The 14,641-nt window shown below is 41.9% G+C and overlaps 1 protein-coding gene across 1 annotated transcript; it reads right to left on the reverse strand.

The window, feature by feature from the left end:
• Positions 1-3,738: 3,738 nt before the first annotated feature.
• Positions 3,739-13,602, reverse strand: LOC118560505 (transient receptor potential cation channel subfamily V member 1-like). Its single transcript, XM_036131484.1, has 15 exons — positions 13,472-13,602; positions 13,202-13,341; positions 12,810-12,962; positions 12,229-12,366; positions 9,294-9,598; positions 9,045-9,218; positions 8,802-8,957; positions 8,630-8,722; positions 8,488-8,558; positions 7,070-7,235; positions 6,928-6,994; positions 6,524-6,852; positions 5,221-5,345; positions 4,299-4,391; positions 3,739-4,230 (listed from the first exon to the last, which is right to left on the reverse strand). Exons 1-15 carry the CDS (start codon positions 13,495-13,497, stop codon positions 4,149-4,151), a joined length of 2,118 nt encoding a protein of 705 aa, XP_035987377.1. The 5' UTR covers positions 13,498-13,602; the 3' UTR covers positions 3,739-4,148.
• Between the last annotated feature and the right edge of the window lie 1,039 nt (positions 13,603-14,641).

Consider the following 14,641-nt stretch of genomic DNA (forward strand, 5'->3'; position numbering starts at 1 on the left):
CTTTGTTCCGTTGCTTTGAGAGGATCGTGTGAAGTTAAAAAAAAAAAAGATGTGAACCGAGCAAAAGGAAATCTAGAGCGGTCAGTTTTGGCGATCTGGAGCAGCGGCGGTTTGTGGTGGATGCCCAGGGCGGCATGAGAAAGGGGGGCGCACAAGCTCACAAGAAAATGTCATGAATTTTCTGTCCTAGCGCCCCCTATGTTCTGCTGGCTGCACAGAATAAGACACTAAGTCTCATGCTTCACTGAATCTGGGATCATTTCCTGCATTTTAATTGGCTGTGGCCCACGGCGCGCTCCATGCAAGAACCGCCGCACAACCAGAGCTTTGATGGTTCCAGCGCAGGTCGTCGTCCAGAAGTAGCACTGTTAGTCGCCTGCTGGAGCTCATCAGAGCCAACTGGGCCACGATGAACCGTCTCTAGATTTCTTTTTGCTCTGATCCAGTTGTCCTACCGCGTCCTGACTGCAGGTGGAGGGGCTTTCTTTCTCTACTGTGTGAAAATGTGATATTCCAGTTTTGCCTAACCTTCAGGAACTCTACTGTCTTGCACAAACATTCCCCCCCCCCTTAACCAAAATAAAGTTTGCAAACACAAAGTATTCTGTGACTGGTCCGTTTTTACTTCACTAAAAAATGTCTTCCACATTTACAGAATCTTAAAAAAGAAATCTGCAGGGTTCCTTCAACGGTGGGAAGTCTGAGGCAGTGTTATATAAAGTACTGAAATCTTGGAGTCAAGTAAAAGTATAGTTACCTCTCCAAAATATGACTTTGGTAAAAGTCCAAGTCACTGACTGAAATGTTACTTGAGTAAAAGTCTTAAAGTATCTGAAATGTCTTGTAGCTACTTAAGTATGAAAATTACTGTAAAAATAGATGTACTCAAGTAATGTAATAAAAAGTAAAAGTAAAAAGTAAAACAAAGCAAATGCAGTTTGAATGACATTTTTAGATTTTGGTAAACTTTGAAAGTCAAATTCACTTAAAATAATATAAACAACCAAGTGCAGGAGAAATTTAGACGAAGTTTAGACAGAAAATACAACCATTTTGTGAGCCTTCAGTTTTCCTTCTTCAAGTAAGGTCAGTGCTAAGCAACCAACACACAACCAAGTGCAGGCAAAAATTAGACCAGGGGGTGTTTACTAAGAACATGGTTAATTGATAAACCAGCTCCAGCCAACCTACAGGAAGTGGTAAACCTGCAAATAGATACACCTGCAGGTATCATTTAGTTAAGAAAATTAGGACTCTCTGCAATTAGATGCTTTACCTATACCACAAGGTTAATTTAACCTGATTTACCACTGAACCAGCTTCTTATCCTGTTGGTGGTCATGAATAAGTGCAGGCAAGTCCTGACTTTGTTGCAGTCAATCAGTAGGTGGTGTCAAAATACTTGCGTGCGTGAGTGTCTCTCTCTCTCTCTCTCTCTCTTTTTGTAATGAGTAACTAAACCAAATATTGAAAATGTATTGGAGTAAAAGTATGCAATTAAGTTCAAAAATATAGTGAAGTAAAAGTTACCAAAAAATGTTATACTCGAGAAAAGTATAAAGTACTCCAAAATATACTTAAGTACAGTAGTGAAGTATTTTTACTTCGTTACTATACAACACTGGTCTGAGGACCACATGTGGTTCCACAAATCTGATAATTCACATTTGCATTTATATAGACTTAAAAATGACTATAAGAAAGCATTAAAATTGAACCCTGCCTCTCACCCAATGAGCCCTGGAGATTTTATTCAGCTTCCAGTGTGGAACAAGGATTCAATTATACATATTTAGAATATTTTGGTTTTCTGTCGTCATAAATGTGCACCATCGTGTTTCCTTCAGCTGTCCTGTAAACTAAACCACTTCTGACCGGCTGGTGCAGGCAGCCAGTCAGTCATAAAGTAGCTCAAGTGTTCTGGGAAAGTTTCCCTCCAAAATAAAAGCCCAGCACCATGGTGGAAATGTGTCCCGTTGGCTTTGACCTCTCTGGACCATCAGCTGTAGGAAGTCAGAAGTCAGAACTCCATGCTTTTCCTAATTTTCCAACTGAAATTCTGAATTAAAAACGTTTTGCAGAATATGTAGCATAATAATGCTTTAATACTTTATCAGTAAATATAACTCAAAAGTCCAGCTTCATGTTTCTTAAAAACAAGCTTTATTGCAGAAGCTGCTGTATGCGAACATGACTAAAATAAAAATAATCGCCTCTTATTCAGCTGTTTCTATACTTGCTGTTTGTGACAAATTCTCCAGGAATTGGGTTAAATTTTTATTTTTATTTTGCTTGTACATAAAATCAGGGCCTGTAAGTTGCTGCTGCTGATTTGCAGGAACTGAAGCAGGTCGACGATCTGCGTCTCATCAGACGGCGTCTGAAATAACCTGTTGTCAAAGTCAGCAGGTAAATTTATGATATAAAGTCAAAGATAGTTTATTCTTACAGATGTTCTGATATTCATGGAATAAAACTTAAACTCAGCCTCACATCAGTTGTGAACCAAGTGGGTGAAAATCATCACACCAGACGTCTGCAGAGATCAGGACCTCATGCTGTAGCTCTTTATTTTAAAGGGACGATCTGAGCTGCAGTCAGTGGCGCCTCCAGAAATGTTTCATAGGGGCCAGATGGAGCCACTTAAACTCTGGGTGGCAGTGAAACTAAAAGCCATAATTTCAGGATTTTATTCTACTGTTGTAGTAAAGCTGCCTATAGAAAAATATCAGACTTAAGTACATGCCTATTAATATCTTTTGGTTTTTAATGTGTTTTTTTTAATGATCTAATGTGCATAGACCGATAACAGGACAATTAACATTTTGAGTTGAACAATTTATTTTTATTGTGCAATTATATTTAGAATAAGGTGTACATTTATTGGAAAACAAAACAGTTACTAGGGGAAAGTAAGATACTGGCAGATGCAAATAAAAGCGCGATAGAAGCTCAGGAAGAGCGGCTGCCTACGGGGGGGGGGGCCTTTGCCACCCCTGGCCACCCCCCGTGGCGCCACTGGCTACAGTTTTTTATTATATTGTCAATGTGCCACCCTTTCACTATGAGCACGCTGGTTTTCAGCCAGGAGCCGTTTCAACACGTCTTTTCTGCAGGAGGTGCAGAAATGGCATCAGAGCTCCCAGTCAACGCTGCTACATGAAGGCAAAGTCTTTGGTAGGAAACGCAGATTCACAAGCCTCATAGTCACTGCAGTGTCAGTGTGCGCTGCATGGAAATAGACTGCACAGATACTGAATCTGAGCTGGAACACATTTTAGATTCATTAACATTTCACCAGTCAGGTGAGCTCTAGACCTGCCCTTAAAGCTCAGACCTCACTCACACAGAACATTGGTAAATTAACATTAAAATCAGCGCAAAAAGAAGATGCATTATGGATGACGTACAAAGGCAAACATTAGGAACATGCAGAATAAAACCAGGCCGGTATGAATGCTGGTGTAAAGGTTAAACAGAATAGATGTTGGAGCAAACCGTGGAGTCCAGCCCACTTTAGTTCCTATGCTCCACTGATCTGGAACAAACTCCCAGAAAACTGTAAAAGTTCTGAAAGCCTGAGTTCCTTTAAATCAAGATTAAAACACATTTTACAGTTATGTTTGATCTATTTAAACCATTAACCTAATCAATGTTTTGACTTTACTTCAACTGCCTTCCTGCCTCTGCAACTTACGCCATGTGCGTCCCATTTTAAGATCTAAAAAAAAGGCAAAATAAAGTTTGGAAATAAATGTAAACTTAGTCTTTAATCTCACACTCCAGTGATCAGACAAACAGTTTATCTTCACAAATCCATTTTTATATTCACTTTATTACAAATTCATGTAGCAAAAATACAGCAGTTGTAAGCAAAATTTTAAATAAAATATAAATAAAAGTTTAACATTTTATTTAATAGGAGTGAAATAAACACAAGTGAGCAATTCTTACACAAGAAAAAGTAATTTACAAAAGTCTTAACCAGGGAGAAAAAGCTCTCGAATGTCCAGTGGTGAATGTGCGAACAAGTTTCATTCAAAATAAACATTTAAACCAAAAAGTTACTGAACATGTGAGAACATTCTATTCAAACTTAAAAACTAAAAGTTAAAAGTTCTCATTAAAATGAAGGCAAACGGATCAAACTATGCTAAAGAATGATCTTCTGTTGACGTTGCAAGAGAGTTTGAGAGCTCTTCAGAAACAAGTCTAGGTCCCACGATGCCCCTGAAAAACAAATTAAAGTGTCAAAGCAACAGGAAATAGCAGCTAAAGGAAGAAGAAAATAAACGTACATCAATCCTTGAGAAACCACGGTGTTTTCTGGATCTTCTTCCAGCTTCGTGCTGATATCAGACCTCCATTTAGTCCAGTTCATTTCAGCCACCCTGAAGTCAAGGAGAGATGGTTTTCGCCATCAGATGTTGAAATATTGTCAATTTTAACGTTCCACAATTAGCGTTCATTTTAGTTATGAGGCCAATCAAGGAATAAAAGGATTATAATAAGTTAACCAGTTTATTAATGCTGCTGCTGGTCAAGTAAGAATTGATTCAAAATCATTTTCATCCCCTTTAGCAAGAATTCATATTTTACTTTGAATTTCAACATGGTTCTTGATTAAGGTTTCAAATATAGCAAAATACTAAAAAGCATTTAACCCCGTTTGATAGAAATATTGTAGGGTACATAACTAGCTATTCATTGTGATAATCTAAGATAATTATTTTATTCAGTGTCGCATTATGGGAAATGCACAGAAGTTACAGTTTCTACAATTGTACCCAAAACATGCAGTTTACTGATGTCTATTCCTTAATTGCCCAGTGTCGCTAATAAGGTACAAAGTTTTTGAATTTTGCTCATATTTATTCTAATGTGCCAGTCACAGAAGATATTAGCACATCTTTATGCATTTTTATTATACAATCTAGCTCAGAGTCCATCATTTCATTGAGACATTCAGTCAAATTTAAACGCCATCCGATTCAACAAGTGGTCACAATTCTAATAGTTCTGCATGAGATATACATGCACCACTTTGGCTTCATACCCGTTTAGTTGTCAACAAAACCAATTAGCAGCAACTAAGTCCGGTTGGCAACTCATGCCAACCGGAGGACACTTTCACGAAAAGATTTCTACAAATCAGAACCATCTCAGACAGACCTTCACTGAAGGCCACAGAGTCAGACTGATGTGTGCATCGGTAGTTACGTGATAAATCTGAGAGTCGTGTCCTCGTCGTTCTTCAGGCGGACCGTTTCAGACGCCCTGGAATGCAGCTTCGTCTTCAGCCACCTTGGTAAGGCCCTCTCCATGTCCAAGATTGCAAAAGCTCTCTGAGGAGAGGAAAACTGGGTTATAGCATTTTAACAAAAACTGTATTTGTATATTTTAGGTTTTTAAACATTTTGAAACAGTTCTTTTGACACAACCTTTATTTGAAGAGATCAGGTATACATTTGTTGCACCTAGAAATAAAATAAAAACTGCAATGTTCAGAAGTATATATATCAGAGCTCTGATTACCCCGTATGTTCCTAACAGAGCACTTCGCTCTCAGACTGCAGGTCTGCTGGTGGTTCCTAGAGTCTCTAAAAGTAGAATGGGAGGCAGATCCTTTAGCTATCAGGCTCCTCTCCTGTGGAACCAACTCCCAGTTTTGGTCCGTGAGGCAGACACCCCGTCTACTTTTAAGACTAATCTTAAAACTTTCCTTTGTGACAAAGCTTATAGTCAGAGTTGCTCATGTTACCCTGAGCTACCTCTATAGTTATGCTGCTATAGGCTTAGGCTGCTGGAGGACATCAGGGACTATTTCTCTCACTCTGCTGAGTTCTCCTACTGCTCTCCAATCTGCACTGTTTGTTGTTATTTTAACTTTGTTCTCCGTCATGTTTCTCTTCATAGAAGGTACACCTGGTCTGGTGTTCTGTTAGCTGTGAAATCAGGTGAGGCAGATCATCCTCTATTACCATCTAGCATAGAAAGCACAGAAGCTCACATTGACCCAGGAGTACTTTCTGTGTCTCTGCTCTGTCTTCTCTAACATAGAAAGTACTCCTGGGTCAATGTGAGCTTCTGTGCTTTCTGTGTCTCTGCTCTGTCTTCTCTAACATAGAAAGTACTCCTGGGTCAATGTGAGCTTCTGTGCTTTCTGTGTCTCTGCTCTGTCTTCTCTAAGCCCCAGTGGGTGGAGGCAGATGAGCGTTCACACTGAGCCTGGTTCTGGTTCTGCTGGAGGTTCTCCTCCCTGTTAAAGGGGAGTTTTCCTCTCCACTGTCGCTTCATGCATGCTCAGTATGAGGGATTGCTGCAAAGCCATCAACAATGCAGACGACTGTCCACTGTGGCTCTACGCTCTTTCAGGAGGAGTGAATGCTGCTTGGAGAGACTTGATGCAACCTGCTGGGTTTCCTTAGAGAGGAAACTTTCTCACCAACCTGGATGATCTTATGGAAGCTAACGTGTTGTGAATTAGCGCTATATAAAAGAAATGGAACTGAATTTAAGTCACCTGCAGGTTCCAGATGGTTTCGCTCTGCTCTGAGATCCTCTCCACCGTGTTGCCCATCAGGGCGATGAGCATGTTGAGCATCAGGATGTACGTGAGGACGATGTAGCAGATGAGCAGGATGTAGAAGACGCTCTTGTAGTCAACGTGGTCGGTGAACTCCAGGTCTCCCATCCCGATGGTGAACTTGAACAGTTCCATCATTGTGTGACGCATATCGTCATAACCAGGCTTCCTGCATCCAGACGGATCCGACTTAAAGTCGCCTTCTGGTACCAGCGTCTCGTTTGTTCTCACAGTCCCAGAGGGTTCCTTAATGAGTGCAACAACAGCTGTGGGTGTAAAAATATAAATAATGAGAATGTTTGGGGAGTTAACAGATTTTGGATCATAATGATTAGTTTTACCTGTGGAGAATCCAAACAGCAGAACACTGTAGATGCACAAAAAGTGAAGCAGGTCGCCCAGGATCATCTACAAAGACCAAAACGCATCAGCTGGACTGGAACCAAACATCTCAAGCAGAACCTCATGGTAGCGAACTCCCACCCTTTGCATCATGACGTTGTAGATCCCCAGCTGCTTGACTCCTCTGGCGTAATACAGAAGGCTCACCCAGGCCAGAGCCAGAGCCAGCACAAGCAGGCCCACATATTCCCTGCAGCCAGAGCAGTACAAGATGGCGCACAGCAGCAGCAGCACCGCCTGCAGGAAACTGAGAACAGGAAGACAGACGCACATTTTCAGAGTTCAGACTGTAAAAGTGCAGAAACCCTGAGTTTCTGTAAATCAGGGTTAAAAACAACCTGCTTAGAGTTGTCCTTTAAATGTTAAGGTTCAATTCAAACTTCTGTAGTTACCTGAAACATCAGATTGAGTTTGTAGTCCAACTCATCTTGACCTGCTGCTACTATTTCACTGCAAATGTTCCTTCCTCCATGTTTTGATCATAAAGTGATTTTAGCACCTGCCTGAAGTCTGATACCTGGGAACTCCCTTTAAAACCAAACCAGGAGAGTTTTTTTGGACTAAGGAGGTCAGAGGGATCCTTCAGCTCAACATCCATCTACTCTCAAAGATGGTTAGCACTTAGCCTGAATAAAAGTAAATGACTCAAGTTTGCCACATTTAACTAGAATCCGACAAACGCAGGTTCCAGCCTTGAATCACGTTAAATGTAGCCCAACATTAAAATTTTACTGATTGCTAAAATAAATAAAAATCTGCTAGTCTTGACTGGGGGAATCATTTTCAACAATTTAAGATATATTTTTTTGTTTACCCTTCAGCCAGTTAAAGGCATACTATGCAACATTTTTCAGTTAATGAATGTGTTCCATACCGTTTTGGAGGATTAAATGAGTCATTTCAGGTCGAACAAAGGTTTTCTCGGCCGCCCTGGTGGTCTGTGGGGGAAATACCGTACTTGCAATTGCAAGAGCCCTCGGCCCGCACACACAGAAGTCTCGCTTTACGGGGAGAACTCCATGTGTTTTTGCCCTGCCATTCACTATATGCACGCGCGAAAACAACAACAAAGAACCGCGTGTTAACGTCAAATAAACATGCAAGCATATCGAGTGCTTTTTTTATTATTATTACTTTTTTTTTTAGCGGGAAACCCTGATGTTCATACTTTCACTGTGTTTGTCATTGTTTGTACTGCTGTTTTTTCCACTTTTCGTTGCGTTCGCCTGTCTGCTAAGCTCAAAACAACCGCGCCTGGCTTGACGGAGAAACCAGAACAGCTGAGCATCTTTACGACAGTGCACTTTTACTTTCGCCCTCTGGGGGGAGCCTCGCTGGAAAATCAACCCCGGTTGCATAGTATACCTTTAAGAGGTTTAACTTTTGGGTTCATCCAGACCGGATTCTCTGCATCAACGGCTCTGAGGAAGAGTCGAAGTTATGCAGCCCAGCGGTGGGACACACAACTGCATGCGAGTAAAATATTCAGTCATACTCACAACAAAATGTCACTGAATCCGTTGGTGAACAAAGTTCTGATTTGAGGTGGTCTCCTCTGGAATTGGGTAATCTGAGAACCAGAAGACCAAACTGTTAACACCGACTTTCCTTATTAAGTGAAACCCAAATTCATTTTCTTACCGATTTGTACAGAAACCTTAAAGCTCCAAGGACGACGATTAGTTCACCAACAAAACTGAGGTAGTCCTCTGGGTCATTAATGGCAAAAGGAGGCTGTGGGTAAAATGGTGACCTTTGGTTCTACATGTTAACAGCTTAGAGACTAAACTGTAGTCGGTTTTTACCAGCTTACCTCTCCGTCTTTTCTGTAGAAGGCCACTGAGGTGAAGATGACCAAGTACAGCATGTAGGACAGGAAATTTATCAAGAACAGCTTAGAAGCAAATTTCTTCCACTTATTCTGAAGGAGACTCTGAAGAGGCTCAATCTGCAGCATCTCCGGTCGATTCTGGAACATCAAACCTTTCTGAGCTCTAAACCGGCCATTTGTAGGAGCTACTTTGGTTTATCAAGGTGCTTAAAGACAGAAACCAACCGGCATTTCACTCCCAAAGATGATGATCTCCAGCACAGAGTTGTTCTCGTCCGTGTCGATGGAACCGATGTCATAAAGGGACGAGCGAACAGGTCCGTAGACCCACCGTGTGAACTTCCTGGACAGCCGCCTGCTCTCATCCATGAATTCACGACTCAACATGTGTTTCAACAGCTGGACAAAACATAAAAATAAAGTTAGCAATACACATTTCGGACAGCCGCCTTCTTAAATGGCAAACAGCCTTACCCCAATTTTACCAAGACTGGCTGCTAGTTTGAGGGGCGTCAGACCTTCGTTGTTCACTATGGATTCCAGCTGGACTTTACTTTTCTTGTTGAGCTTGTAGTGCTGAACAAGGATTCTGTCGTACATGTTTGCGACCATTTCTGTGTTTTCTGTGCTGTCGTCTGCTATCACCACCAGGATGTGCAAGACGGTGTTTCCCTGGGAGTCTCTCTGGGTGGGATCGGCTCTCCTGTCCGGGTTCTCCATGAGAAACGAAACCATCTCCGGCTGATTGGTGCAGGCGGCCAGGGACAGAGGCAGCTCACCTGTTGGGGGGGGGGGGGGGGGGGGGGGGGGACAGATGAGGAGATCTAATTAATCTCATCTGGTGTTCAGGAATTGACGCATTTCGCTCCGTCATCCACCACAAATAGATCTATATTTCTGATTAACGGAGACGTTTTTTTTCCATGCCATAGCGCCATTGTGCTGCTGGGAAAGTCCTCATTAACCAGAATGGCTTTTAATTGTGACGTAATGGAGAACGCACAGATGGAGGAGTGTGTGTGTGAATGAAGGGTAAGGGTCCATCTGAATACCCTTATTGGCTAAGGAAAAAAAATAGCTGAAAAGCATTGAAGAAGTTGAAAAAGTTGAAGTTGAAAGAGTTGAAAAATTTGAACATGAAAGAATAGCTGAATGATTAGAAGAAGAAAAAAAACTGAGGGAAAGGCACCAAACATTTCCTAACTCATTCTAAACACCGAATTGTTTAACAAAGCAGAAGTAGAATTTCAAACTTGAACAGACTGTAGCCATATGTGGGCCTGCATTTCTAGGGAGTATAAGGGGTTTCGCCCCCATTGAAAAGCATTGGATGTTTGACACCTCCTAACTTGGAGATGCTTTACGTGACAAGGCCCAAACTTATTGTGGAGCATTCTGTATAAAGGAGGTACAGACTCTGTAAAGCAGAAGTTTGTCCGAGCTTCCTAGAGCTACTTCCAATTAGCAACATGCTAACCATTAGCCGCTAACATGGTTGTGCTCAGAATCACCGGGTGATTGTACTCTGTCAGTTTGGTCCAAATCCTGTACTGGGAAGTGCCTCAAATAGGGGTGCCAATACTTAATGTCACCAAACGTGACAAAGTTCATGGGTCAGATCGGCCTCCTTTACCAACTCAGCCTCACCACATCTGGGCCCAGAACTCAACATTTGACCAAAATGGTGTGTAGCGCCATTTCCCACAGGTGGGTGGTGTTGTATTGGCCAATTGGGTCGTGTCTGGGCATCATGCCAGGTCCTGTTGGAAGCAAAAGCCCAATAGGAAAGCATGTGAAATCCAAAATGGGTAAGAAAAGTGACACATGGCTGATAATCACATGAAAATTTTAAAATGTTAAGAGGAAGTGACTGTGCGAATTTCAGATTCCTACATTAATCACAGCCACTGCAGTGGGTGTCGAAAGTTGCCATTTTATCCCAATGGAGCCTGTCCCTCTGGTCAGCAGAGTTCCGTCGTCATGGAAACTCGCTGACACCTGCTGCGGGCCATTCTACAGAAGTGCAGACACTTTGTGTCCGAGTCTGCCTATTGGATTATAATGGAGAACTTTGCCTCGGACAACGCTCCATATCTCCTGATCCGTAAATGGTAGAGACGTAATTTTTGCTGCGTTTATTTCTTAACGGATAGGAGAACAGGACAAACTATCAGTTTTTGCTGGAAATATTTTAATAAAGGCGTAAAAAATTATGATCTAAAGGGGATTTTTAAGGAATTTCAAAAATCCTCTAAAAACGGTCCCGAACAAATTGCTCTAGCTGAAAAAGTATAAGAGATATCAAAATAATTCTTTCACTGTGAGTATCAGCAGGCTTTTGAGGACTATATTGTTCATTTTTATGTTTGTACAAAAATTGGTGTAGGCACAGCGACGATGTAAAAAAGTGGATCATGTGGAAAAATGCAGCTCTAAAGCATTTTCAGGATTTTGCACATTCGCTACTCCCGAACAAATTGTTCCTGCAGCAAAACCGTAACAGTTATCAAAAAAATTCCTTTTTTGTGAGTGCCAGAAGGGTTGGGACATTCATGTGTGAAAGTCTCATGCCTGTACATCAAACGGTTTAGGAGTAGCGACGATGCGAAAACGTGTGATGTTTTTGATTTTCAGACGTCATTTTTCAAAACCGCTCCATAGGAAATGAATGGGGGAGGTTTCGGGTTTGTGTCGCTCTGAGGTGATTTGTGAAAAATCTATAAATGCTACACCAATGAGGGTTACATTTCCTGAATCCAGACAAAAATTCCTACGTTTTGATGTATAAATTATGTGGATAGGTTGAAAATTGAGCGAGTGAGAAGAAGTTGTTCGGAGAAAAGGAATTTGTTGAATTTCTAGAGTGAGCACTCTATAACTGCCTCCTTGACGACCATAGCAACGCATGTTATTTGCTGAATTTCTTGAAAAGCCAAAATTATTTTAAGGAGGTACTATATGAAAATGGTAAAAGATATGAAAAAGCAAAAATATACCATAATAGCTGAAAAATATCACTACATTTTAAAAGTTGAATGGCGTTTCTAGCGCAAAGTAGGCTGAAGCAGTAAGCTGTCAAAAAGCAGCTGAAATGAGCGGAATTTTAGTGAATTACATTCATTTCCTATGGGAGAAAAAAAGCTGAAAATTTGCAGAAAAAGCTTAATATTTTAAAAAGTTGAAAAGTTAAAAGTACAAAAAGACATAGCCATCGATTCCAGAAGAAGCTGAATAGTTTAAAAGTTGAATGGTTGAAATCGGACAAAAACTGTAGGAGGAGAAGCGAATCAAACTTTAAACAGTAAAAACGCAAAAGAGGATCTCAATAACTGTGAATGCAGTAGGCATTCACAGTAATGAAAGAATGATGAACCAGAATGATGAAAGTCTTTCAGGAAGTATTACCCACCAAAATAAAAGCCCAGTCCTGCACCCTGCTGGAAAAAGGTCCCGTTGGCTTTGGCTTGCACGTCTGCTCCTTTCTGGACCAGCAGCTTGACGTAGTAAAGACTCCTCCTTTCAATGGCGACATGCAGAGCAGTCTGACCTGCAGAGGAAACAATTCATGGAGCTCTCTGCAGAGAATTTAAGGAAAGTTTGGTTCAAACCAAAAAAACTAAAGTTTTAACCAAACCAAGGTGTGAAAGCGCAGGTGTTTAGTAGGTTTGTTGCAACAATTACTACCAGTAAACAGATTTTTCTACAGTTTCCTAGAAACTGCACCTGGTTCAGTGCTTTTTCATTTGCTGCTCATCCTAGACTAGAGGCCGGCAACCTTTCCAGACGAGTCTCTGCTCCAACACCTGATTCAGAGAATTTAATCATCTCAGCGTGTCTGAAGGAGCCCACTGATGGTGCCGTCATGTTAAAGCAGGAAAACATCTGGTAACACGGAGGACACCCTGCCTTCAGCACCTCCTGAGAGGTTTTAACGCTCACCCCTTTCCCAGGCAGAGGTAATTAGAGCTCATTAAGCCTCCGCCTCCTTACCTTGATAACAAGGATCTGTATAAGCTGCATTTATCAGAGTTTCTAAATCCTCGGTCTTCTCTGCGATTTCAAGCAGGACCCCAACGGTGTTGTTTCTGCCATCTTTCAGGTTGAGCAGAGCTTTCAGGAGCACCGTTTTCCCAGTCGTTTTATCTGAAAGTTAAACAACATTGCTCTGAAGACTTTCTTTAAAAACAGCTGGTTGTTGTCCATCTTTTTGTAAATTAGGAATATACTCCAGGACAGTCTTCAAATTACAAATGTACATGAAAAGTCAACTAAAAGGCCTCAATCACAGCTGTGTCTGCAGACTTGTAGCTAACTGCACAGGATTCCTGCTGCAGATGCATCACTGCAATGAGCGCAGCCCAGCCAGGTGTTTGCCGCTCTACCTGTAAAATCTAGACTGGAAAGCCGCTTGTCTTTAGCTCGCAGGAACTCCAGCAGACCAGCGAGCTGCTCAACATCTCCCTCAGAAACTGCTCTGAAGACGGCATCCTTGGTGAAGTCTTCCCTGATGACGTTGTTGTAGCTGAAACACAAGCGATAGAAAGGCTGGCACATCCCATAATTCAGCAGAACAAAAGTTTCAGGCAAGAGAAAGGAGGATGTTCAGATGGTCAGACCTAAAGCAGAAGCTACATGTCGGCATTCTTACTTACAACGACAGAGGAGTCAAGCTGTCCATGGTTCTTCACGTCGAGGACCAGGCCGACTCTGGGCTGTTGCTCCTCTTCATGAAGCCATCGACAGAAATCAGCTCCACAGCTGCCCAGCTGCAGGACTGATTGGATCCTTCAAATGGGAGGGGCTCAATTGGTGACGTTTCACTAGCCCCGCCCCCTCAGTGTGAGCTGGCCAGAGCAGCATTGTAGAGAAATTCAGGCCATTTAATGGATGTTATTTCATAAATTTTTCTCTTTTTTTGTTGTTGTTTTGTGACAAAAAGATACATTTGTTTTCAAATGATGGAGCAGAGGCAAAAATCACAGCCTTTCAGATATTTCAACATGTTATAAAATATATTCCTTATTTTTATTTAACGGAATTTTACACTTAATACATATGTAGAGACAAACAGGAATTTTATTTGATGCGTTACACCAAAGCTTGTTTAGTCTTTTGTAGATATTTGTAATATTTATCCGGCTGTTGTCTGTAACCACTTCTTCCCCCAAGGCCGTGTGGGGGGGGGGGGGGGGGGGGTTGTCCACCCTGGACAGATCACCAGTCCATCACAGAGACACACACACCTGGGGAGGATAGATCTACCATTTGACCTGAAATCCTGTTTTTGGACCATGGGAGGTTCTCAGACAGAACCCATGCATGCACAGGGAGAACATGATTCACAGGGAGAACATGATGCACAGTGAGATCATGCACAGGGAGAACATGCACAGTGAGAACATGCACAGTGAGAACATGCACAGAGAGAACATGCACAGGGAGAACATGCACAGCGAGAACATGCACAGCGAGAACATGCACAGTGAGAACATGCACAGGGAGAACATGCACAGGGAGAACATGCACGATGAGAACATGTACAGGGAGAACATGCACAGGGAGAACATGCACAGGGAGAACATGCACAGGGAGAACATGCATAGCGAGAACATGCACAGCGAGAACATGCACAGGGAGAACATGCACAGGGAGAACATGTACAGGGAGAACATGCACAGGGAGAACATGTACAGGGAGAACATGCACAGGGAGAACATTCTCAGTGAGAACATGTACAGGGAGAACATTCTCAGTGAGAACATTCACAGTGAGAACATGCACGATGAGAACATGTACAGGGAGAACATGCACAGGGAGAACAT

Source organism: Fundulus heteroclitus, unplaced genomic scaffold (assembly GCF_011125445.2).
Source record: "Fundulus heteroclitus isolate FHET01 unplaced genomic scaffold, MU-UCD_Fhet_4.1 scaffold_44, whole genome shotgun sequence".
Lineage (NCBI taxonomy): Eukaryota > Metazoa > Chordata > Actinopteri > Cyprinodontiformes > Fundulidae > Fundulus > Fundulus heteroclitus.